The sequence below is a fragment of the Hemiscyllium ocellatum genome, chromosome 10 (assembly GCF_020745735.1).
Source record: "Hemiscyllium ocellatum isolate sHemOce1 chromosome 10, sHemOce1.pat.X.cur, whole genome shotgun sequence".
Lineage (NCBI taxonomy): Eukaryota > Metazoa > Chordata > Chondrichthyes > Orectolobiformes > Hemiscylliidae > Hemiscyllium > Hemiscyllium ocellatum.
This window is the reverse complement of record NC_083410.1, coordinates 14,516,804-14,542,582: the sequence shown is the minus strand read 5'-3', so window position 1 is coordinate 14,542,582 and position 25,779 is coordinate 14,516,804. Positions and strand designations below refer to the sequence as shown.

At 40.2% G+C, this 25,779-nt stretch overlaps 1 protein-coding gene across 1 annotated transcript in view; it reads left to right on the top strand.

Moving 5' to 3' along the window:
- The window catches only part of tarbp1 (TAR (HIV-1) RNA binding protein 1), a 200,479-nt gene that overhangs the window by 155,195 nt on the left and 19,505 nt on the right, over positions 1 to 25,779 (top strand). Inside the window, exons 28-29 of the mRNA XM_060831275.1 lie at positions 3,737 to 3,861; positions 24,301 to 24,437. Of these exons, the coding sequence (XP_060687258.1) occupies positions 3,737 to 3,861; positions 24,301 to 24,437 (262 nt within the window). The remainder of the gene's footprint in view (positions 1 to 3,736; positions 3,862 to 24,300; positions 24,438 to 25,779) is intronic.

Genomic DNA, 25,779 nt, shown 5'->3' with positions numbered 1-25,779 from the left:
CCAGATTGGGTCTTGTCTGACCCGCAATCAATCAGCTATGTAACTTGATAGGGAACTTCCCAGATTTTAGGAAATATCAGTTAAGTCCAATCCTCCCCTTGCCTGTGGAAGCTGTAGCTTCTTCAGTTTAATGAGGGTCCGTATATGATTCCAGATAAAGGAAACTCAACCAGCCATATAATTTACGTAGTGCCAGCCTCGGCAGCATCACCGGAAGCATTCTCATTGGATATAGGAGTCGGGGCAGGACATTCATTTTAATTAGTGCTATTCTACCCAGCCAAGAAATTGGAAGATCTCCCCATCGTGGAGGTCCTGCCTTATCTTTTCCAGTAAATGCACAAAGTTAGCCTTGTATAACTGACCAAATACTGGGGCAATAAAAATGCCTAAATATAAGAAACCCTTCAGGGACCACCGAAAGGGAAAGTGGGATCCGTCCACTAAGTGGGGTATCATAGCAAGGCCACCCATTGGCATAGCCTCTGATTTTGAGAAATTAATTTTATAGCCTGAGAATGCACTAACTGTATTAATAACTTGGATTAAGCGAGGCACGGACATCAGAGGATTACTGAGGAATAGAAGAACATCATCTGCATAAAGGGTAATTTTATGTTTACCTGTACCAATCCGCGGGGGCATTATATTAGGATCAGCCCATATAGCTTCTGCTAGTGGTTCAATTATTAGCGTAAATAACAATGGCGAGAGAGGACATCCCTGATGGCAGCCCCTATCCACACTGAAGCTATCTGAACCTAATCCATTGGTAACCACAACTGCTTTGGGATCACAATACAATGTTGAGACCCATTTGGTAAACACCTTTCCAATGCCAAACCTTTAAGATGTGTAAAACAAATAAGACCATTCAACCCTATCGAATGCCTTTTCCATGTCTAATGAGACTACTACTCCTGGTATCTTTCCCTGACGGCAGGCTTGAATCATATTCAAAACCCTTCTAATATTATTGGATGGCCTACGGCCCTTAATAAGCCCTGTCTGATCCTCCTTTATGATATGTGGCAATACTCTTTCCAGTCTCAATACTAACGTTTTAGAAAGGATTTAAAAATCTGCATTTAGCAAGGATATTGGTCTGTATGACGCGCAATCTTCTGGGTCCTTTCCTTTTTTAAGGATAAGAGAGATATTTGCCTCTTTCAGCGAAGGCGGGAGACAGCCCTGACTGTATGTGTAGTTATACATGTCCATAGGTGGACCAGCCAATATACCTGTAAATTCTTTTATAGAATTCAGCTTGAAAGCCACCTGGGCCAGGTGCCTTACTGCTCTGAAGTTGCTTGATTGCGTCAAGTATTTCTTGGACTGTTGGGGGAGCATTTAAGACTGACACCTGTTCCAGAGTGAGGTCCGGAAAGGTCAAATTTTCAAAAAATGATTGCATTCTCCTAGTCCTGTCTTCACAATCCTGCGATTTATATAAATCAGAATAAAATTTTCTAAAGATTGCGTTAATCCTTTTATGATCATGAGTCAAAATAACCGTTCTTTCCTTGATAGACGTGATAGTTTGAGGGGTCATTTTTTCCTTTGCGAAAAATGCTAAGCAAGTCATGCATGTCACCCCTGACTTTTGTTTTAACGTTTTGCTGTCAGCAATCATTGTGTTTAAATGAAGTTATAATACATTGAACATTAAAAATGTCTTCACATTCTAGAAATTTGGCCCTAACGAGTTTTTCCAGTTATTCAGTCAGCTTCTTTATTGAGTGGCTGAGTCATGCACAATAGGAATGTTTGGATTTCATTGTTTTTCTTGTGGTTCATCTGTTTCCAGCCAGTGTAATGGTAGGAATGCTACAATATTCCTTGCTTTCTCTTGGTTATGCAAGTGAAAATTGGCATGTTTTGGCTGCTTGTCCCTATTGAAGAATGATGAGTGTAAATTTTAATGTTGGCTATGGTGCTCAATGCAGTGGAATAACCTGTTGAAACTCGACTGTCAGTTCTTATGATTGTTTATCCCACTTATGGTGCCTGTAGAACCAAAGAAATAATGGCTTGAGAAGACAAAAGGAAAATTTGTTCGTGAGTAAAAAAAAATGCACGAGCCTTGGAGCACAATGGCTCATAAAAATTCCTTCAACCATTACATTTGTGTTACTTAGAGTCATAGAGATGTACAGCATGGAAACAGACCCTTCAGTCCAACCCGTCCATGCGGACCAAAAAACCAACTCAATCTAGTCCCGCCTGCTAGCACCCGGCCCATATCCCTCCAAACCCTTCCTATTCATGTACCCACCCAGATGCCTTTTAAATGCTGCAATTGTACCAGCCTCCACCACTTCCTCTGGCAGCTGATTCCATACATGTACCACCCTCTTGTGAAAAAGTTGCCCCTTGGGGCTCGTTTATATCTTTCCCCTCTCACCCTAAACCTATGCCCTCTAGTTCTGGATTCTCTGACACCTGGGAAAATACTTTGTCTATTTATCCTATCCATGCTCCTCATAATTTTGTAAACCTCTATAAGGTCACCCTTCAGCCTCCGATGCTCCAGGGAAAACAGCCCCAGCCTGTTCAGCCTCTCCCTGTTGCTCTTCTGCATCTGCACAATAATGTACAAACCTGCTCTTAAAGTGCAATGATATTTCAGTACCTAGTGCTTTATGCAGATATTGGGAGGTTCGTTAAAGTATTTTTTCTTTCTTTATGTGGAATCCCTTCTTAAAATTGATATTTCTTACAATTTATTGCAAAGTTAAGGAGTAAGTAAGAGTTGTAAAATTTTCTATTTTTTTGTTATTGTGGCATTTATCACTGTTGTTAGGTCTCCCATCCAACTTACTAGTTGTAGTTAAGAGAAAGGAAAGATCTACTCCCATGCAGCTTTATTGTTATGAATATGGACAAATAACTGCCTGAGCAAACTTTGCTCCATAATCAAACCATGGAGAACATATGTCCAATGCTCAATATTCCATTCATGTCTCCAGCATAAAAGGTTGCAGGTTTAAGGCAAATGTGAGCTCACAATCTAGGCTGGCACTATATTGCAACACTGAAGGAGTATTACATTATCAAAGGTACAGTTTTTTGATGAGGTCTTAAACTAGCAAGTATCCGCTCCTTTGGGTGGATGTGAAAGTTCTCATGAGACTGCTTCAAAGAAGACCAAAGGAGATCTTTGCATCCTGGCCAAAATTCATCTGACAAAAGAACTAAAACAAATGTTCTGGATGTTATCACATCTGTGTTTGTAGAACATTGCTGTGTGCCAATTGGATGCTACATTTCTTAAGTACAAAGTGACTACACTTCAACAGTATTTAAATGGCTGGAAAGCATTTTTGAGCACCTGAGGCCTTGAAAATCACAATGGAATGCAAGTTATTTACTCTTCTTGCCTAAAGCAATATGCTCGAAGTCAGGAACTCCTAGAATGAGGAATCAAGCTTTGCCTGAGGCACGCTGTTTGTACTTTAGTGCAGTATGCTCCTCCCTTGCAAGTGTAATTTGTCTGAAATAACCTAAGAACCATATGTTGGCTGTCAAGAAATTCTTGAATTTAATGTAATGTAAATATCTGACCGCTTCCTTTTTAGTTATCTCAGGCTTTTTGCATAGCTTTTTATTTTTGATGCTTCAATAGAGATGAGCTGAAAACAGGTAATTAAATATTCCCTCTTCCATACTTGTAATGTTTATTATTTTTGAGTGTTGTGTTGTTAACCTGCTGGTTGATGTCTGCTTTTTTTCCCAGGTTTATGTCGGACTAGTGAGATATTTGGGGCTTCTGCACTGGTTGTAAACAACATGCATTGTGTGAATGACAAACAGTTTCAGGCCCTCAGTGTTTCTGCTGAACAGTGGCTATCAGTCATTGAGGTGGGTGCACAGTTCAATGTTTATCACTTCTTTGATTTCACAGATCAGAAATGAAAACCTGGTTCCATACTGCAGATATAGGCATGGAAGTGGACTTGAATGTAGGCCATCTGGTTACCCCTGCAATATTAGAATCTTGCCCCTTCACACTTAGCAAATAGGAACAGGAGTATATCATATGGCCTTTCAAGCCTGGTCAGCCATTCAATATGATAATGGCTGATCATCTTGCTCAGTACGCTATTCTCACTTTCTCCCCTTATCCTCTGATCTCTGTAGCCCTAAGAACTGTATTCAACTCTTTAAAAACATTCAGTGTTTTGGCCTGAATCACTTTCTGTGACACTCTGTGAGTGAAGAAATTACTCCTCAAGTCAATCCTAAATGGCCTACCCTGTACCTTAACAGTAAATATACCACTACAAGGTTTGATAAGATCTGATCAACTTATATATAGTTTCGGAAATGGGTGTCTTTATTGTCACCTAAGATGCTCATAACTCATTTATCAAGTATCCAAGTTAATCGATCAAAATGAAATGGTAGATGAACAGATAGAATCTCAATGAAATGAGACACAATTTCAGTTTCATTCTATTACTGAAAGCTGTGGGAATTTAATGTAGAAGCTTTCATTAACTGGAAAGGTAGCAGTCTGTATTGGGTAGGAGTAAGGAATTCAGCTTAATACTTAAAGCAAAATATTGTGGTTTCTGGAAATTTGAAATAAGAATAAAATGTTGGAAATACTCAGCAGGTCTGAAAACATCTGGGGAGAGAGAAACAATGTTGGCACTTGAGATCTGTGACCTTGCATCAGATCTAGGAAAGGTTAGAAACATGATAATTTTTTTAAAAAGCAAAGAAAGAATGGTGAGGAAAAATAAAAATGCATCGAAAAGAGGTGTGAATGGCAGGATCCCGAATAGCTGCCATCTGAAAGAAAATTAAATGAGAGAAACAAGAGAGAAAAACACAAAGCAAAAGTGGGACCAGGGCTTATTTTTTAAACTTTTTGAACTCAGTATTGAGCCCTGAAGGCTGTAAAATGTCGAGTTGAAAATTGAGTTCCTTGAGCTTCCTGATGAAGGGCTTTTGCCCGAAACGTCGAATTTCCTGTTCCTTGGATGCTGCCTGACCTGCTGCACTTTAACCAGCAACACATTTTCAGCTTCCTTGAGCTTGTGTTGAACTTCACTTGAACACTGTTGGAGGCCAAGGATAGAATGGTCAGAATAGGACAGACACTTAAAATGGAAAGTAACTACTGTATAGGCTTGAGGTCACACTTATGGATTGAAATGACGTGGTCCGCAAAGCAGCCTTTCTTTAATCTTGCTAATGTAGAGGAGAATGCAGTACACTGAATTGAGAAAAATGTAATCACTGTTCCACTTAGGAGGAGAATTCGGACCATGAGTCATAAAGATGTACATCGCGGAAACAGATGCTTTGGTCCAACTCGTCTATGCCAACCGAAACCCAACCTAATCTAGTTCCATTTACCAGCACTTGGCCCATATCCCCCAAACCCTTCCTATTCATGTACCCATCCAGGTACCTTTTAAATGTTGCAATAGTACTAGCCTCCGCCACTTCCTCTGGCAGCTCATTCCATACACACACCACCTTCTGCATGAAAACGTTGCCCATTGGTCTCTTTTATATCTTTCCCCACTCACCCTAAATCTTTGCCTTCTAGTTCTGGACTCCCCAACCCCAGGGAAAAGACTTTGTCTATTTATCCTATCCATGCCCCTCTATGAGGTCAACCCTCAGCCTTCGACGCTCGAGGGAAAACACCCCAGCCTGTTCAGCAACTCCGTATAGCTCAAACCTTTCAACCCTGGCAAATTCCTTGTAACTCTTTTCTGAACTCTTTCAAGCTTCACAACATCCTTCCAATAAAAAGGAGACCAGAACTGCACGCAATACTCCAAATGTGGCCTAAAATGTCCTGCACTGCCGCAACATGACCTCCCATCTCCTATACTCAATACTCGGACCAATAAAGGGAAGTATACCAAACGCCACCTTCACTATCCTATCTACCTGCGACTCCACTTTCAAGAAGCTATGAACCTGCACTCCAAGGTCTCTTTGTTCAGCAATATTCCCTAGGACCTTACCATTAAGTGTATAAGTCCTACTAAGATTTGCCTTCCCAAAATGTAGCATCCCACATTTATCTAAACTAAACTCCATGTGCCACTCCTCAGCCCATTGGCCCATCTGATCAAGATCCCATTGTAATCTGAGGTAACCTTCTTCGCTGTCCACTACACCTTCAATTTTGGTGTCATCTGCAAACTTACTAACTATACCTCCTATGTTCACATCCAAATCATTTATATAAATGAAGAAAAGTAATGGATCCAGCACCAATCCTTGTGGCACTCCACTGGTCACAGGCCTCCAGTCTGAAAAACATTCGTCCACCATCACCCTCTGTCTTCTGCCTTCAAGCCAGTTCTGTATCCAAATGTCTAGTTCTCCCTGTATCCTATGAGATCTAACCTTGCTAACTAGTCTCCCATGGGGAACCTTGTCGACTGCCTTACTGAAGTCCATATAGATCATGTCCACCACTCTGCCCTCATCAATCCTCTTTGTTACTTCTTCAAAAAAACTCAATCAAGTTCGTGAGACGTGATTTCCCACGCATAAAACATGTTGGCTATCCCTAATCAGTCCTTGCCTTTCTCAATACATGTAAATGCTGTCCCTCAGAATTCCCTCCAGCAACTTGCCCACCACTGACATCAGTCTTACCAGTCTATAGTTCCCTGGCTTGTCCTTACCACGTTTCTTAAATAGTGGTACCACATTAGGCAACCTCCATCTTCTGGCACCTCACCTGTGACTATTGATGATACAAATATCTCAGCAAAGAGCCCAGCAATCACTCCTCTAGCTTCCCACAGAGGTCTAGGGTATAACCTGATCAGGTCCTGGGGATTTATCCACCTTTATGCATTTCAAGACATCCAGCACTTCTTCCTCTGTAATATGGACATTTTTCAAGATGTCACCATCTGTTTCCCCACATTCTATATCTTAATGTCCTTCTCCACAGTAAACACTGATGCAAAATACTCATTTAGTATATCCCCCATCCCCTGCGGCTCCACACAAAGGCCGCCTTGCTGATCTTTGACGGGCTCTATTCTCTCCATAGTTATCCTTTTGTCCTTAATATATTTGTAAAAACCTTTTAAATTCTCCTTAACCCTATTTGCCAAAGCTATCTCATGTCCCCTTTTTACACTCCTGATTTCCCTCTTAAGAATACTCCTACTGCCTTTATAATCTAAGGATCCATTTGATCTATCTGTCTATACATGACATATGCTTCCTTCTTTTTCTTTCCCAAGACCTTCAATTTCTTTAGTCATCCAGCATTCCCTACATCTACCAGCCTTTCCTTTCATCCTCATGTATTCACCCAGGAATATACTGACTCTGGACTCTCGTTATCTCATTTCTGAAGCCTTCCCATTTTCCAGCCGTCCCTTTACTTGCGAACATCCGCACCTAATCAGCTTTGAAAGTTGTGGCCTAATACTGTCAAAAGTGGCCTTTTTCCAATTTAGAACTTCAACTGTTAGATCTGAATAATGAGGAAAAAAGGAAAATTGGCAAGTCTTGTGCTTACATGGAAAAGGTGTAGGAGGGACTGAGAAGTAAACCAAGGAATTGTAGAAGATTGCTGATTGGGAAGGGAAAGATATGTTTCATGGTGGAATCATGAGAGATGGAAAACTGGTATGGGCTGAATTGTTGGATGCAGGTATCGGTGAGGTGGAAGGTTAAAACAAAGGGAGCACTTTTGTGCTTCCAGGAGCTGGAAGAAAGAGATGAGAGAAGTGCATGAAATGTACTAACACATTTCAGCATCTTATCAACCACAGTGTAGGAGAAATTCTCTGCGTAATCATTGGAAAATATTTTTTCTTAAATTAGCTTATTGTGAGCATCTAATAATATAGTGTCTCAGGATAATACCTATTAACTATAATATCTTTTATTGAGCTTCTGTAATATTGGCATAGAAAATAGATTCCAAATTATTTTTTGGGTTATGTTCCAGCTTTTCTGGAAAATAAAGCATATCACAGAATCTCTACAGTGTGAAAGAAGCCATTCAGCCCATAAAGTCTGCATTGACCCTCTGAAGACCTTCCCAACCAGACCCATAACCCCAGCATTTACCATGGTGGATCCACCTAGCCTACATATCCCTGGACACTATGGGCAATTTAATATGGACAGTCCACCTAACCAGTATCTACAGTCATAGATTCATAGAGGTGTACAGCATGGAAACAGACCCTTCGAAGGGTCCAACCCGTCCATGCTGACAAGATATTGACTACACCCAATCTAGTTTCACCTGCCAGCACCTGGCCCATATCCCGCCAAACACTTCCTATTCATACACCCATCCAGATGCCTTTTAAATGTTGCAATTGTACTAGCCTCCAGTTGCCCCTTAGGTCTCTTTTACATCTTTCCCCTCTCACTCTAAACCTATGCCCTCTAGTTCTGGACTCCCCCCACACCAGGGAAAAGATTTTGTCTATTTATCCTATCCACGCCCCTCATAATTTTGTAAACCTCTGTAAGGACACCCCTTAGCCTTCAATGCTCCAGAGAAAATTGCCGCAGCATTTCCCTTTAGCTCAGAACATCCAACCCTGGCAACACCCTTGTAAATCTTTTCTGAACCCTTTCAAGTTTCATAAAATCTTTCCGGTAGGAAGGAGACCAGAATTACAAGCAGTATTCCAATAGTGACTTAACCAATATCCTGTACAGCCACAACATGACCTCCCAACTCCTATACTTAATACTCTGACCATTAAAGTAAAGCATACCAAATGCCGCCTTCTCTATCCTATCTACCTGCGTCTCCACTTTCAAGGAGCTATGGACCTGCATTCCAAGGTCTCTTTGTTCAGCAACACTTCCTAGGACCGTACCATTAAGTGTATAAGTCCTGCTAAGATTTGCTTTCCCAAAATGCAACACCTCACATTTATCTGAATTAAACTCCATCTGCCACTTCTCAGCCCATTGAGCCTGTTGTAATCTGAGGTAACCTTTTTCACTATCCACTACACCTCCACTTTTGGTATTATCTGTAATATTCCTAACTGTATCTCCTATGTTCACATCCAAATCATTTACACATGACGAAAAGCAGTGGACCCAGCATCCATCCTTGTGGCACTCCACTGATCACAGGTCTCCAGTCTGAAAAGCAAACCTCCACCAAACCTCTGTCTTCTACCTTCAAGCCAGTTCTGTATCCAAATGGCTAGTTCTGCCTGTATTCCATGAGATCTAACCTTGCTAAATAGTCTCCCATGGGGAACCTTGTTGACCGCCTTACTGAAGTCCATGTAGATCACGTCCACCGCTCTGCCCTCATCAATTCTCTTTGTTACTTCTTCAAAAAACTCAATTAAGTTTGTGAGACATGATTTCCCATGCACAAAGCCATGTTGACTATCCCTAATCAGTCCTTGCCTTTCCAAATACATGTACATCCTGTCCTTCAGAGTTCCCTCCAACAACTTGCCCATCACCAACGTCAGGCTCACTAGTCTATATAGTTCCCTAGCTTGTCCTTACCACCCTCCTTAAACAGTGACACCACGTTAGCCAACCTCTCATCCAGCACCTCACCTGTGACTATCGATGATACAAATACCTCAGCAAGAGGCCTAGCAATCATTTCCCTAGCATTCCACAGAGTTCTCAGGTGCACCTGATCAGGTCCTGGGGATTTTTCCACCTTTATGCGTTTCAAGACATCCAGCACTTCCTCCTCTAAAATATGGAAATTTTTCAAGATGTCACCATCTATTTCCCTACATTCTATATCTTCCATGTTCTTTTCCACAGGAAATACTGATGTAAAGTACTTGTTTAGTGTCTCTCCCATTTTCTGTGGCTCCATCTTTGGACTGTGGCAGAAAACTGGAATACCCGGTGGAAACCCAAGCAAGCGTGGCAAGAACTTGCAGACTTCACACAGACAGTCATGCAGATTGGGGCAGCACGGTGGCACAATGGTTAGCACTGCTGCCTCACAGCGCCAGAGACCCGGGTTTAATTCCTGACTCAGGCGACTGACTGTGTGGAGTTTGCACATTCTCCCCGTGTCTGCGTGGGTTTCCTCCGGGTGCTCCGGTTTCCTCCCACAGCCCAAAGATGTGCAGGTCAGGTGAATTGGCTATGCTAAATTGCCCGTAGTGTTAGGTAAAGGGGTAAATGTAGGGGTATGGGTGCGTTGTGGGTCGGTGTGGACTTGTTGGGCCAAAGGGCCTGTTTCCACACTGTAATCTAATTGAGAGAATATGCAAGTTCCATACTGCCAGTCACACAGACCCGGGGAGAATGTGCAAACTCCACATAGCCAGTCACGCAGTTAGGGGGAGAACATGCAAACTCCATACAGTCACCCAAAGCTGATATCAAAACCCAGTCCCTTGCGCTTTGAGGTTGCATTGCTAACCACTGAGCCACCGTATCACCCATTTATAGAGCTGACCTATACACAAGATATATTGCTAGTGCTCTTTTGACCATCTTTAGTAGTTAAAATTAACAATTACATTTAATCTTTGTCATTTACTTCTGGCTTTAAAAGAATTCTGGTTTTCTGCCATTAAACACAAATGTGAATCTCTGAATGACGTAATTAAACTAATTTTATATGGAAAATAATGGTATTGGCTTTCTGAAGAGTGATAGGACTTGCATTATATTTCTGTATTTTTTTGAATTCTAGTTTTTATATATAATGTGTGTTTATAAATTTTCGATGATTCCTTTTAAGGTTTTGCTACATTAGTTCTATGCTGGTTTTGTTCTAATTAACATTAGTAAAGCCTTCCAAAGTGCAGTTTTATGAAACATCCTGTCGGAAAACTTTAAATATATTGACAGAATATTGTATATGCAGAGATACATCATAGACAATAAATGATTAGCAATGAGTGTTCGAACTCCATATTGCTGCAGTTTTATTTTGTAATGCTGGAAGATGCATTTGGGAACATGAACTGGGTTGCTTTGGAGTTCCAAAAACAAGCAGCTTAGCTGGAGACAGGATATCTTAAAATGCTCATTTAAGTATTTAGTAAATCCCGTGAAGGTGGAGTGGGGATTAGTTAGGATGCCACTTCTCAATACGTGGTAGTTTTGCATTCGTAAACATGAATGATGTTGATGTTGGCACTGCAGCATTCTGACAGTTACAAGCACCTCTCAAGAAACAGACTGATTCATCAACTTTTGGCTTGATCTGTGTCACACTTAAATATTGGTACAATGGAACTTAGTACTTTAGAGTGGGTAATCAGTAGTAATGACACCTGAAGAATAACTGACAGGAGAGCAGTCATATAATGTCAATCTGCTGCAGTATGTTTGTTTTAGTTGTGAATGTCTGGCCATGGGAAAGAAAGTGAAATTTGATTTCTAAGACTACAGAATTGAATCTGTACAGGTCAATTTAAAATGCTATAGTGTGAGTTGAAATGTTATTTTAAAATCTCATTTGTGCTTAAAGCCTGTGAGAAACAGGCAAGTGCCTAAATTATGTATCTATGTTCAACTTGCGAATGCAAAATGTCTCAGTGAGTAAAATAATACATCAATGAGGATTGAAATATTTAATAGAATTTTTAAAGTTTAGACAGTCTTCTGTTGACAACAGGAGTGAATATTGAGACATTTGTCAAAGTTATGTTTTGGGTTCCAGTTGAAGACTCAGCCCATACACATCTGTGGTGATTATCGAGAAAGTTTAATATTCCAATGGGTAGAGTTTTGTTACCAAAGTCAGTACAAGAATGTCTCAGACACTGGGGTCAGTGTTTGAAGCTTGGACTTGATGTAAAATTTATCACTTTAAATTTACTTAATTTTGGGAGGGGAGGTGATGGCGTCGTGGTATTATTGCTGGACTGTTAATCCAGAGATCCAGATAATGTTCTGGCGACTGGGTTCAAATCCTACTGTGGCAGATGGTGGAATTTGAATTCAATAAATAACAGGAATTATGAATCTAATGAAGACCATTAATCCATTGTTGATTGTTGAATAATCCCATCTGGTTCACTAATGTCCTTTAGGGAAGAAAACTGCCATCCTTACTTAGTCTGGCCTACATGTGACTCCAGACCCAGCAATGTGGTTGATTCTTAACTATCTGGGCAATTAGGTGTAGGTAATAAATGCTGCCTGGCCAGCGACGCCCTTATCCCTAGAATGAATAAGGAGGAAAAAAAACATGTAGGAGGTCTTCTTACACTGGTATATAAAGGTAGACGGTGCCTAACAGAACATGTTATTTTACAATGAATAAGAATTGTACATTTTCGCCATTGCAATCATCTTATAATTGAACTTTAGTTCGTTAAGCAGTAGACTTCCATTCTCTGAAGATTTCCTTAATCCATAACAGCCTTAGAATCCACATTCTGTGATAAAGACAGGCAGTTTGGGGTTTCATTACAGATGTGGCATGACATTATATAACCAATTTAATCATGTAGAGTGAATGACATTCATGAAATTTGAATTGTGAAGTTGGCCACTCTCTCAATAAGTGTTAGGTTTGCACCTGCAGTGATGCCTGAGAGCTCCTGGATTTTTCATTTCTCAATTAAATAGAATCTTAGACAAAACATGTTATCTAATTGCATTTGATGTTATAACTTGAGAATTTAAATTTGCAGATAAACAAATAGTACATGAATGCAGAACATTGAGATACCTGAATGTAAAACTGGTGTACTGTCTTTCCTTAGAAGTTTTATGAAGTGATGCCAAAAACTACTGTTTCTTCCTCTGAAGCAAGAATAAGTTTGCCAAAAATGTTTTCAAGACAAAAAAATGTGTAGTTGTTTGGTAGTGCAGAATTCACAGTTCAGATATGGAGAAATTGTTTCTGCTTATGAAAGGATCACGAACAATTTTAAAGTATTTTGGAGCTGAGAGAGAACTTTTTCACACAGCAGGTGATTAGATTCTGAAATGCGCTGCCTGCAAGTGTAGTAGAGGTGGGTTTAATTGAAGCTTTTAAGAGAGAATTGGATAGTTATTTAAATAAAAGCAACATGCACAATACAGGAAAGAGACTGGAGATTGGCACTAAGTCAACGTGTGCAGGGAACTAGTGCAGATGGTACGGGCCAAATGGCCTCCTTTTACATAGCAACAATTCTATGATTTGAGTGTTACTGAAAATTACAACTTTTGTTGAAGTTTTTCAGCTTGCACTTATGTAAGAAAGATCGAGTAGAGAAGTCATATTTTCCAGTTGTGTGACTCAACTTTGAGTATTAGAAACTGTTAAGTAGAGCTGCAAATTAGGTGGTGTTCTTCCAGCTTGTGTTGAGCATCATTGGAACACTGTAGCAGACCAAGGGCAGAAATGTTAGCGCGTGGTTTTCAGGGAACAGTTGATACAATTTAGCTATGGCAGACTACATATTAATACATGAGGCATAGTTATTTGCACACGGGAAAAAACGTGTAGACACACTGTACCTGTTTCAAATATTGTTCAAACATTGGACAGCATCTAACGTTGGACATTGTGCTTTAGGTTTTTCAAGCATTGTTTGCGAATTTCAGTGCGCCTGTGATGCTAGGTGTCTAGGCTGTGCATCCCAAAGACTGGCTCATAGTTTCAAACAGCATGTCCCATCGGCTGTTTGTAACAAACCGGGGTATATGCAGTATTTAACAAGACCATGCTTACAAAACTCAAATTATGGTATGTAGTATGACATTTATTCCCATGATTGAGCAACATTTCTGTAAATAACAACTACTGTGCTAAGATTTATGACGACAACCAGTTTCAGATTGTCAGTTAGGCTCACAGTGTGGCACATGTACTTATTGAAAACTGCAAGTACAGTATTTTATGGACAGAAAGACCATGTTCACACACTGCTCCTGCTCCTGTTCCAATGAAATAAAATGGGTTGTGTTCATTCTCAGGTTCAGTCCTCAGGTGAATGTCTTAATTAGATTGGTTTAAATTTAAACGAATCTTTGTGGTTGCTGACAGTCCTCATCTAGCTGGTATATTTTGCATGACATCGCTTATGGCATTGACAGCCCACTTGCCAATTTGTCAGTATGTTCTTCTCATACAGTATGAAAACATTTCTCCCATTTATTGGATATTCTTGCAATTGTCCTGATAAATGCAGATGAAAAGCTTCAATGAAATTACTCTTCTTAGCTTTAAAGAATACAGGTAATTTTGCCTTCTGTCATATTGCAGAATTCCTTCTAATATCTAATTCCATTGGCTTTAAATCTGCCACGCAAGAGAAGGTTTATCATTAAGCAAGTAACTATACTTTATCATCCCATTCAAATGTAGTTACAACAAAACTGCTTTCTTGACTTGCATGTCCTCGCTGTGTGTCCTTCCTGGGAAATGTTGCTGCAAACCAACTATGATAAAAACTGACCGTGAAAGCCATGTGTTCAAAGCCAAACTCAGAATAATAATCTCTAAAACAAGTGCTACTGGTGGCACTTAGCCACAAGAAGCACACAGTGAAGTGGTGTCAGTATCCAGTGTTTCAAGTTTGACAATGTCAAGCAATGCACATGTTATTGGAGGCGTGCCAGGAAAGTGAATGGGATATGAACACACTTGTGAAAATGAAGACTTACATTTATATAATCCCTTCACTTCAGGATATTTCAAGGTTTTTTGTAGAATGAAATGCTTTTCAAGTGTAAGCACTGGTTATGAAAGTGGCTGAGTGACAGGAAATAATAGTAGTGTAATAATTAATGAACTTTTTTTTGGTTGAGCAAAGGCTTGTTGTGGAGTTCCCTGGGATTTGTGTTAACCTTTATTTTTCCCGATAGATACACTGTGTACAGATACACTGGTGTATGTAACACAATTGCAAAAATTGTGGATGATATAAAATTTGGAATTGAGAGAATAGTATAGAAGTTCAAAAGAATATAAATAAGTTGGCAGATTGGGACAGACGTGGCAAATGGAATTCATTGCAGCAAATGGTGAAGTGATTAATTTTAATAGGAAGATCTCTGGGTGAACATAAAAGGAAATATACATTTCTAGAGGAGATGCAGTTGCAGAGATACCTAGATGCAAGGTGGAAGAACAGGTTGAGAGAATAGTTTGATAAAGCATACAGTACCCTAGTTTTTACTATTACAGACATGAGTGCAATAGCAATAAAGTTATATTAATCGTATAATAGCTACTAATTTGTCCTGAGCTGGAGTTTTGTGTCCAATTCAGAGTGGATAAAATTCAAGAGAATGATTTCAGAGATGAGAAACTTCAATTATAGAGGAAGCTTAGTGAGGTTTGAGCTGATCATCTTAGAGAAGAGATGGGTAAGAGGAGATTAGGATGAGGTATTCAAACTCATAAAAGATTTAGACAGAGTAACTAAGGAAGACTTGTTACCAGTGATAGCGGGCTTGAGAATAGAACAGCATAGATTTAAGTCAATGAACAAAAGTAGTACTGGCTGCATAAGAAACATTTCCACGAAGCAAGTGGTTGAGATCTGAAGTATGTTGCCAAGGAGTGGTCACAGGTTCAGTTAAAGCAATTAATTACTATTTTTTGAAAAGGAATAATATTGTGGGGATGCACTTGGTGCATTGCTCATTTGCAGACATGAAAGGCAAAATGGCCTAATTTTATATGCTGTAACACTTCTATGATTCAACGATTCTCTGACTGCTGTCTTTTTTTTAATCCATTCATCGGATATGGGCATCACTGACTAGGCCAGCATTTATTGCCCAGAACGCAATTAAGAATCAACCATATTGCTGTAGGTCTGGAGTCACATTTAGGCCAAATGAGGGAAGGATAGCAACTTCCTTCTATAAGCAATATTTGTGAACTTGATGGATTTTTTTCAATTTAACCTATTTTTCTGATCAACCTGTTCAGAGATGTTATTACACCCTTCTGGAGCAGGTAGGACTTAAACACATGATACTGCTGCCTCACAGGACCTGGGTTCGATTCCACCCTTGACTGTCTGTGTGGAGGTTGCACATTCTGTCAATGTCTGCATGGATTTCCTCCAGGTGCTACGGTTTTGTCCCACTGTCCAAAGATATGCAGGTTAGGTAGATTGGCAATGTTAAATTGCCCGTAGTATCCAGTGATGTGTAGGTTAGGTGGATTGGCTGTGAGAAATGCAGGGTTACAGGGGTTGGGTCTGGGTAGGATGCTGTTTGTTGGGTTGGTGTGGACTTGGTGGGCAGAATGGCCTGCTTCCACACTTTCGGGGTTCTGTGATTCCAACCCAGGCCTCCTGGTTCAGGGATTGGGATGCTACCACTGTGTTACAATAGGGTCAGTTTTTTTTATAGATATTTTTATTAGAAATTTAACATTTTTACAAGTTTACAAAAATAAACAACACTCTCAAATACAAACATTGATATACAATTAAATCAAATATACAACAGCCAAAATTTAACAAAAGAAAAAATACCGAGAAAGAAAAAAAAACAAAACTCAACTGCCTACTAATCTAACCTACAACTAACCAGAGTGTATATTTAAGTCTCTGATATGCTCAGAATGTGTTAACATCAAATATAATAAAACCCGTATTTGTGCGGGATTCCTCTCCTAAGGGGCCCCGGACCAGCCAGGTCTGTCATCTCAATTAAATAAAAGCCCTTGTTAGGATAGCCGAAATATCAGTACTTATATAATTCAAGAAGGGCTGCCATATTTTATGAAATAATTCGGTCTTTCGGTGCACCATATTTGAAAGGAAGTCAAGGGGAATACATTCCATCATTAATCTGGGCCAATTTGAAAGTCCAGGGGGGCCCTCAGCCACCCAGTTCACCAAAATATTTTTCCTTGCACAGAAAGAGAGAATAGAAAACAGTCTCTTCCCATGCACGTCCAGGGAGGGTAAGTTCAGAAAGCCCAAAAGGAGAGATACAGGGTCCACTTTAATTTCCGTTCCTAAAATTTCTGTCAGGGTACTTGCTACTTTAGTCCAATATCTACGGATCTTATGACAGGTCCATAGGCAATGTACAAGAATGCCCACCTCTATTTTGCATTTGGGACACATTGGAGATACTCCTGCCTTAAATTTTGCCAGTCGAACCGGTGCTATATGGGCCCTATGAAGTATCTTCAGCTGGATAGCCTGGGTTCTGTTACAGATAGTAATTCTTCTAGCATTTTTCCAAATGTCATTCCATGTTTCTATAGAGATTTCTTGTCCTAAATCCTGATCCCATGTTTTAAGCAGATTATCCATATCTCCCAATACTTCATTATGTAGTAAATGATAAATAGTACTGACGGAAGATACCCCCATTGTTCGTAGCACTCTACATTCTCTATCTGATTTATAAAGACTATCTAATAACGTAGTCTTCTTCCGTATATAATCTCGAATTTGAAAGTATCGAAAGAGGTCACCATTAGGTAATCTGAATTTCTGACGCAGCTGTTGAAAAGACATCATGACCCCTTCTTTAAATAGGTCCCCTAAACATGTGATACCCCTGGATCTCCAGAGTTTAAAAGTGGCATCTGTAAACCCCGGTTGAAATCCCCATACTCCCACTATCGGAGCATGGGGGGATGTTTTATGTGAGTTGCCCTCATTTTGCCGCATTATATTCCAAGCTTTAATTGTGTTTAGTATTATAGGGTTTTTACAGTGATCCGTAATGATTTTCCTCTTGTCTGAAAATAAAAGGTTAATAAGTGGGCATTTTACTTGAGAAGCCTCGATGTCCAGCCAGATTGATTGTGGATCAGACAAGACCCAATCAGCTATGTAACTTAATAGGGAACTTAATTGATATTTCCTGAAATCTGTGAAGTCCAATCCTCCCCTTGCCTGTGGAAGCTGTAGCTTCTTCAGCTTAATAAGGGGCCATCTATGATTCCAGATAAAGGAACCCAGCCAGCCATATAATTTACATAGAGCCACCCTCGGCAGCATCACCGGAAGCATTCTCATAGGATATAGGAGACGGGGCAGGACATTCATTTTAATTAGTGCTATTCTACCCAGCCAGGAAATTGGAAGGTCTCCCCATCGCTGGAGGTCCTGCCTTATCCTTTCCAGTAAATGCACAAAATTAGCCTTATACAACTGACCAAATACTAGGGTAATAAAAATGCCTAAATATAAAAAGCCCTTCAGGGACTAACGAAAGTGGGGTATCATAGCAAGGCCACCCATTGGCATAGCCTCCAATTTTGAAAAATTAATTTTATAGCCTGAGAATGCGCTAAATGTATTAATAACTTGGATTAGGCGAGGTACGGACATCAGAGGATTACTGAGGAATAGAAGAACATCATCTGCATGTTTACCTGTACCAATCCTCGGGGCCGTTATATTAGGATCAGCCCGTATAGCTTCTGCTAGTGGTTCAATTATTAGCATAAATAACAATGGCGAGAGAGGACATCCCTGACGGCAGCCCCTACCCACACTGAAGCTATCCGAACCTAATCCATTGGTAACCACAACTGCTTTGGGATCACAATACAATGTTGAGACCCATTTGGTAAACACCTGTCCAACTCTCCAAACCTTTCCAATTGTAAAACAAATATGACCATTCAACCCTGTCAAATGCCTTTTCCGCGTCTAATGAAACTACTACTCCTGGTATCTTTCCCTGATGACAGGCTTGAATCATATTCAAGACCCTTCTAATATTATTGGATGATCTACAGCCCTTAATAAACCCCATCTGATCCTCCTTTATAATATATGGCAGTACCCTTTCTAGTCTCAATGCTAACGTTTTAGAAAGGATTTTAAAATCTACATTTAGCAAGGATATTGGTATGTGTGACTTACAATCTTCTGGATCCTTTCCTTTTTTAAGGATAAGAGAGATATTTGCCTCTTTCAGCGAAGGCGGGAGACAGCCCTGACTATATGCATAGTTATACATGTCCATAAGTGGACCAGACAATATTTCTGTAAATTCTTTATAGAATTCAGCTTGAAAATCATCTGGGCCCGGTGCCTTACCGCTCTGAAGTTGCCTAATTGCATCAAGTACTTCTTGGACTGTTAGAGGAGCATTTAGGACCGATACCTGTTCCGGAGTTAGGCCCGGAAAGGTCAAATTTTTAAAAAATGACTGCGCCCTCCTAGTCCTATCTTCACAATCCTGCGATTTATATAACTCAGAATAAAATTCTGTAAAGATTGCATTAATCTTTTTATGATCATGAGTAAAAATACCCGTACTTTCCTTGATAGACGTAATAGTCTGAGGGGCCTGTTTTTTTCTTTGCAAGAAATGCTAAGTATCTACCCGGTTTGTCGCCATATTCGTATAACCTTTGTTTTGCAAATAATATTTCCCTCTTAGCCGTTTGTTTACCTTATTCTATTTTACCAGTGAGCACCCTATCCCCACCCATACCAACACCTGGATATATTTGGTAATATTAATACCATATATAAACATATAACTATAAGCGTAGTGTTTAGAGCTGTCCTAAGAGCCGTAATCCTTTGCAATTTAATAATAGAAGGTCTATCAGTGTATGTTGTTTCAGCTGCTTTTAAGCGAGCTTCAAGCAGACGCTGTTGTTCTCCCTTCAATTTTTTCTGGGTCGCTGAGTAGGAGATGATCAAACCTCGCGTGTAAGCTTTGAATGTCTCCCACATCATTGATGGGTTGCTAGCCGTACCTGAATTAATTTCTAAAAAAGTTTTAAATTCTTGAGAGAAGTACTTTACAAATTTACTATCTTTCATTAGGAAGGGGTCCATACGCCAATGCCGAGGGGATGTCCCATTGTTCCTCGCCTTAGTTTCCATATATACAGCAGCGTGGTTGGAAATTGCTATACTACCTATTTTACAGGATGATATGGAATTTAAAAAAATCAAGGGGGCAAAAAACATATCAATTCTGGTATGACATTTATGTGGATTAGAGTAGAAAGAAAAATCTCTGCCCTGTGGATGAAGACATCTCCATACATCTACTAATCCTAATTCTTTGTTCAGATCCGCCAATTGTCTAGATCTGGGAGATACTCCTGCAGCACTCTTGGGAATCCTATCTATTTCCGGATCCATAATACAATTAAAGTCTCCCCCTATAATCATATGACGGGCACCAAAAGCCATCAATTTTGAAAAGGCTTCCGTTATAAATTTAAAAGGGTGTGCCGGGGGACAGTACAAATTTAAAATCCCGTATTCTGCTCCATTTATAAGGGCTTTAATCAAAATATATCGTCCAGATTCGTCTTTTATCTGATCTAGGATTTTAAAATGGAAATTCTTCTGAACAAGAATAACAACTCCCCTGCTTTTTGAGCTAAAAGAAGAAAAAAAGGCCTGATCAAATCCACCCTGTCGTAATTTCAGGTGTTCTTTATCCAGCAGGTGTGTCTCCTGTAGGAGAGCTATATCAACTCTCTCCTCCTTAAGATTTGATAATATTTTCTTCCTTTTGACTGGCGAATTACTCCTCTTGACATTCCAGGTGCACCACTTAACCGACTGATCAACCATAATCATCCGGGCAAATCCGAGACCCCTCGGGAGGGGAAACCTCATCCAGAACATCCCGAGCATAGAGCATATAAAATTTACAAAAATAAAGGCTCTCTAATACACTCACAACAGTATAATAAAAAACTATTTCTAAATAATAAAAAAAAATAAAACGTATTTAAGTGGAGATTTTCCCCCTTGTTCCCAGGGGGTGTCACTTCCTTTCCAAAAGTCCATCATATCCTCTCCCAACCAATGTCCCACCCTTGACCAGGCGCTCCTCAATAAAATGAGGAGAATTCAAATATAATACAAAGCTAGAGTTAACAGTGAGCACCCTATCCCCACCCATACCAACACCTGGATATATTTGGTAATGTTAATACTATATATAAACATATAACTATAAAATTACAACCTCAACAAATAATAATTAAATATAATAATACAAAATAATACAACCAGGGAGAAACAACCCCGCTCCTAAAGACAGAGGTAAAATAGAATACGGTAACCACCTCCCCCCACTAACATTAACCAAACCCCATACATACATACATACACACACACATATACGTACATACCCACACCTATACGTAAAACAATAAAAGAAAACAACCCCAAGGGGGAGAAGAAAATCAAATCCCTCTCCCCACCCCCCCATGATAATATTAAACAGTAAGGTAAGAAAAATGGAAAAAAAAGGGGGATATAAACCAAAGCGGGGGAAAGGCAAACCAACATCCATTATCTCTTACAGTTTATCTAAGAGAATCCAAGAATTTCTTAGCCTTTTCTGGTGATCCGAAGTTATACACAGATCCCTCATGGTTAAAGCGTAGCGTCGCTGGGTAGCATAAGGAGTACTGAATATTTAAGTCCTTTAAACGCTTCTTCGCCTCGTCGAATGCTTTCCTCTTTCGGACCAGAACTGGGGAAAAGTCCTGGAATAGCATGATCTTGGATCCTTTATAGATCATAGCTTGGGGTCTTTTCCAAGATTTCTAGAAGCTTCTAGAAGTATTTGCCTCTCTTTATAGCTCTGCAGCCGGAACAGGACCGGGCGGGGGGGCTGGTTCGAGCCGGGCCCACGTGTTGCGACCCGGTAGGCCCATTCCACCCATACCTGGCCTGACCCAGCCTCCAGCTTCTAAAGTTGTGGCAGCCACTATTCGAGGAATGCTGTTCAAAAGCTGGCCTTCTTCTTCCCGTTTGGGAAGGCCCAGCAAACGAATATTTTTTCGGCGACCTCGATTATTGAGGTTGTCAATGCAATTTTCTAAGGTCCGGACTCACTGTTCGAGAGTCCGGACCCGATCCACGGCCGATTGAGCTGCAGTTTCGGAGGTCGCAGCCTTTAACTCCGCCCCGCCGATCGGCACTCGATTTCCTGGATGTCTCGGTCGTGCTTCTGCAGCGTGGCCAAGAGTGAGTCCCATCGATATCGGGATTCTTCGATAAAAGCGTCGATCTTCTCATCCAGTTTGGAGATCATTTCTACAAGGCTTGTTACTGTAGGTAAGTCCCCCGGGGCAGCTGTGGACGCCTCAGCTGCAGCTGGAGAGGATGGGGGAGGGGTTCCTGCTTGCTGAGAGCTGTGGGCTCTCTTCCCTTTAGTCATTTTTCCTAAAGATTAGATTATGTAAATTTAATACTTTAGATTTTAGATGATTTAGTGAGTGTGGTGGGGGTGGGTGACCCACTTTGCCCAAGTCTTGGGAGAAGCACTGTAGACTCAGACTTGCTGGGTTGCCGCCATCTTGGATCCCCCCCAGGGTCAGTTTTTAACATCAACGGTGGTTACGTGGTTGTCACTGAGTTAGTGGGATTCAAACTCGTCCTCACGACATTAATATAGTGATCTGGGTCACGAGTGCAGTACGATTGCTATTCCTCATTATGGAGAAAACTCATAGAAATTTGCAGCACGAGGTCAGTCTGACCTGTTATGTCCAAGCCACTCGACATACAGGAAGGCGGTGATGTTGACATTGAGATGTGTGTTGACCAGAACTCCGAGGTGAACTCCTATATGCCCTTTTCAAAACAGCAATGGGACCTTTTTAATGTACCTCGGGGGCAAGCAAAGCTTTAGTTTAACTTCTGATTTGAAAATCATTAGCTCTGGAAGTACAGTGCTCCGTCACTGGAGTGCAATGTCTCGGTTGTGGGTTGTGTCCTCCACCTCTAGAGTGGGCATGAGCTAGTTACCATTTGATTCAGAGGCAAGCATACGGACTTTGCTATTTTTGAGAGTCATAGGGTATTGAGCAAATTGAATGTGATATTTCAAACTTTCAGATCTTTCTGTTTCACAGATTCAAACATTTTTTGCAAGGTCAAATGATATGGCTGTTGACAATAATTTAACCTTCTTGTCTAGAGAAAGCTTGCTGTTTTACAGCTTGCTTAAAACAAACAGTGGGCTCTGTTGTGATACTTGCCAGTTAAATGTGTGCACAGTTTGGATCGAAGTGAATGTAGAATCAAAGGTTTGCACCAGTGGATTTCTGCAAACCCAAATGTAGCATTGCCATCGTCTGTAATGGAAATTCACCACTTTGTCAAAGAGTAGGTGTGAAAAGTAAAGTGATGGTGAGAGAGACGTCAACCGTGCAATCTGCTTCATAGCATTTCAGGATGGGTATGCACACAGCAGCAATTCATGCATGTCCCTGAAGACATCTAAAAGGAGAAAGGCATGACAGAAACTTTTATTTACATAATCACATTAATGCAGCAGAATTTCACAGGTGCAAACAGGAAAATGGTGCCATACAGCACAGAGATCTTAGGACAAGGAGCCAAAAAAAGGTCAAAGATGGGGTTTTAGGGGGCATCTTAAAGGATAGAAGATGGAGAAATTTGAGGAGTGAATTCTGAAGCTTAAAGCCCAAGCAACCAAAAATATTGGCTGCCTACAGTGACAATTGATCATAATTAGAGGAGTATAGTTATCCATTTAAAAAGGATGATAATTTAACCCTGCTTTTTTTAAAAATGACATTGTTGAAAAGTTGAGATTATTCCTTCTTAAATAGGAAAACAAAAGTCTTGATGTAAAATGTAAATATTCTCAATTTTTGATGTTGATGTTGCATCTAAGCTATGGAGGTGATGAACCTAGTTCTGTACTAATGGTAACAGGATGACTCAATACCATCACCAGATGGTCTGCTGATCTGTCATCTTTAAGCTTAAATGAACCCAATGAGATGCACCTTCCAGATATGTTGAATATCATGCAATAATAGAATCACAACAAAGCAGGTGCAGGCCATTCGGTCCATCGAATCTGCACCAACCATTACAGCATCCCATCCTATCACCCCAACCCCACATTTACCGTAGTTAACCCATCAAGCCTGCAAATTGTTTAATACTTATGGGTCATGTACATGTGCCATGAATGTGTGCCGTATACATCCATAATGTTGACTGGGTCTGTCAGCTGAGGAGTTTGTGAGAGCTCATGATAACCAGGTAACTGAAAGGAGCTGATTTTATGTGGCAAGGTATTTATCTAACAACTTTATATTATTCCCCCAAGATATTCTACATTGGCAAAAGGCACAACAATAAATTTTCCAATGCTCTGGCTTCAAATGATGGTAACTGAGAGCTCGAGATTGTAGTGCTGGCAAAGCACAGCAGGTCAGGCAGCATCCAAGGAGTAGGAAAATCGATGTTTCAGGCATAAGTCTAGTGACTCTGATTTCCCAGCTAGGTAACTGAGAGCTGTTTACTTTTGGGGAAGTGGAACAACTAGTTGAAGAAAGAAATCAAGCCTACAGTCATTATTCACTAAAATGTGAGCATATTAACCTTATGTTGTCTCCTGCCTATCTTCAATTTATTTGTTTCACAGGTGAAACCTGCTCAGTTGGTTGAATATCTGCAGCAAAAGAAAACTGAAGGACTTACAATCATTGGAGTGGAACAAACAGCCAACAGCCATAATCTTGCACAGTACAGCTTCCCAGAAAAATCATTGCTTTTGCTCGGGTGAGTTACGTGCTAAAAATAATCTTGGCACAGCTTGCTTAAATATACTTGAAGAATTTATGTTTCTGTACTGATAACTAGTTGAACGTAACAGAATTAATTGCGTGTAGGCTTCTTTCACTTGCCTGTGATTTGAAAACAAAAGGTAAGTCACAAAAGATAACTGAGCTGCATTTTTACAATTCACACGTGAAACGGATATTTTATTCTTCATATAGTTCTGTGTATCTAAAAATAGCCCAGAGCATCTCATCAATCATGGTTCTTTGCCACTTGTTTGAAATAAGCACAATTTGATATGTGTTTCATTTAATGTTCTTTGGATATAGAACCAGCAAAAGTCAAAAATTGAACACCCAAAAGTCTCCATGCCTCAGCAGACTCCAATCTAAGTCAAGCTAGGAGTGTGATGTGCAATCAGCAGACTAGAATGGGTCTGCAATAAGCCAAGTACTGACTCCTGCTTTAAGTTTAAGGAATTGCCTTGTTTGCAGCAGAACATCTGTCTTTTCAAAGCATGTAATGGACAGGACACTCAGGCCAGGAGATTCCTTATCCCTCTGGCTTTGGTAGTGCATATGTTATATTAGCAATAACAAAGTGCTATGTCCGGCAGATGTAAAACCCTTGGGTATGTAGTGAAGGAGTCTGGGCCTTCTTCTCTGCACTCCCCACCAATACAAAAGTGCTGTGCTGTTTTCTTTGTGTGGCAAATTTAGAGTGTACACAGGGCTGTTGGCAGATGTTTCTGATGCTTTGACTACAGTTGAAGCCTTGCAGGTTTTCAGTGCTGAAACGCTTAAGCTGTTATATGTGGATGCCTTGCAATTGTCTCTTTCACTCCATCAGAGTTATAACTGTTGGTGCCAATGCAAAAACATTTGACGAGACATTGGACCATTTCAGGCTTGATCCCCATTCTGTGCTGAGTTGGCCAGTCTCAACTGAGCATCAGAAGGGACTCTGAAATAGTGTTTTTACCATGAGGCCTTATTTTTCATCACAACTGCACTAGTAAATGTGAAATTTGAATATGTTGAGCTTGGGCTCTGCCACAATGCTTCTTTTCTTCCATATATAAACTAAAAGACTCACTTGAGGCATGTACCAGAATACCATGTTTTAATATCAAGAGATTATACCCCAGATTTTCCTTGAGACCATGCACCATTATTGGTGCATCTACATTAGACATTTTTTAACGTTAGAAAAAGAAAATTATAGGGGATTTATGGCATTACTTCCCTGCTCCATAATTTTAAGACTTTTCACTGTTTAGAAAACAGTTGGCCAGTAATTATCATAGCTCTGCCTTTCTAAAATTAACAGCAATCACAGCTTT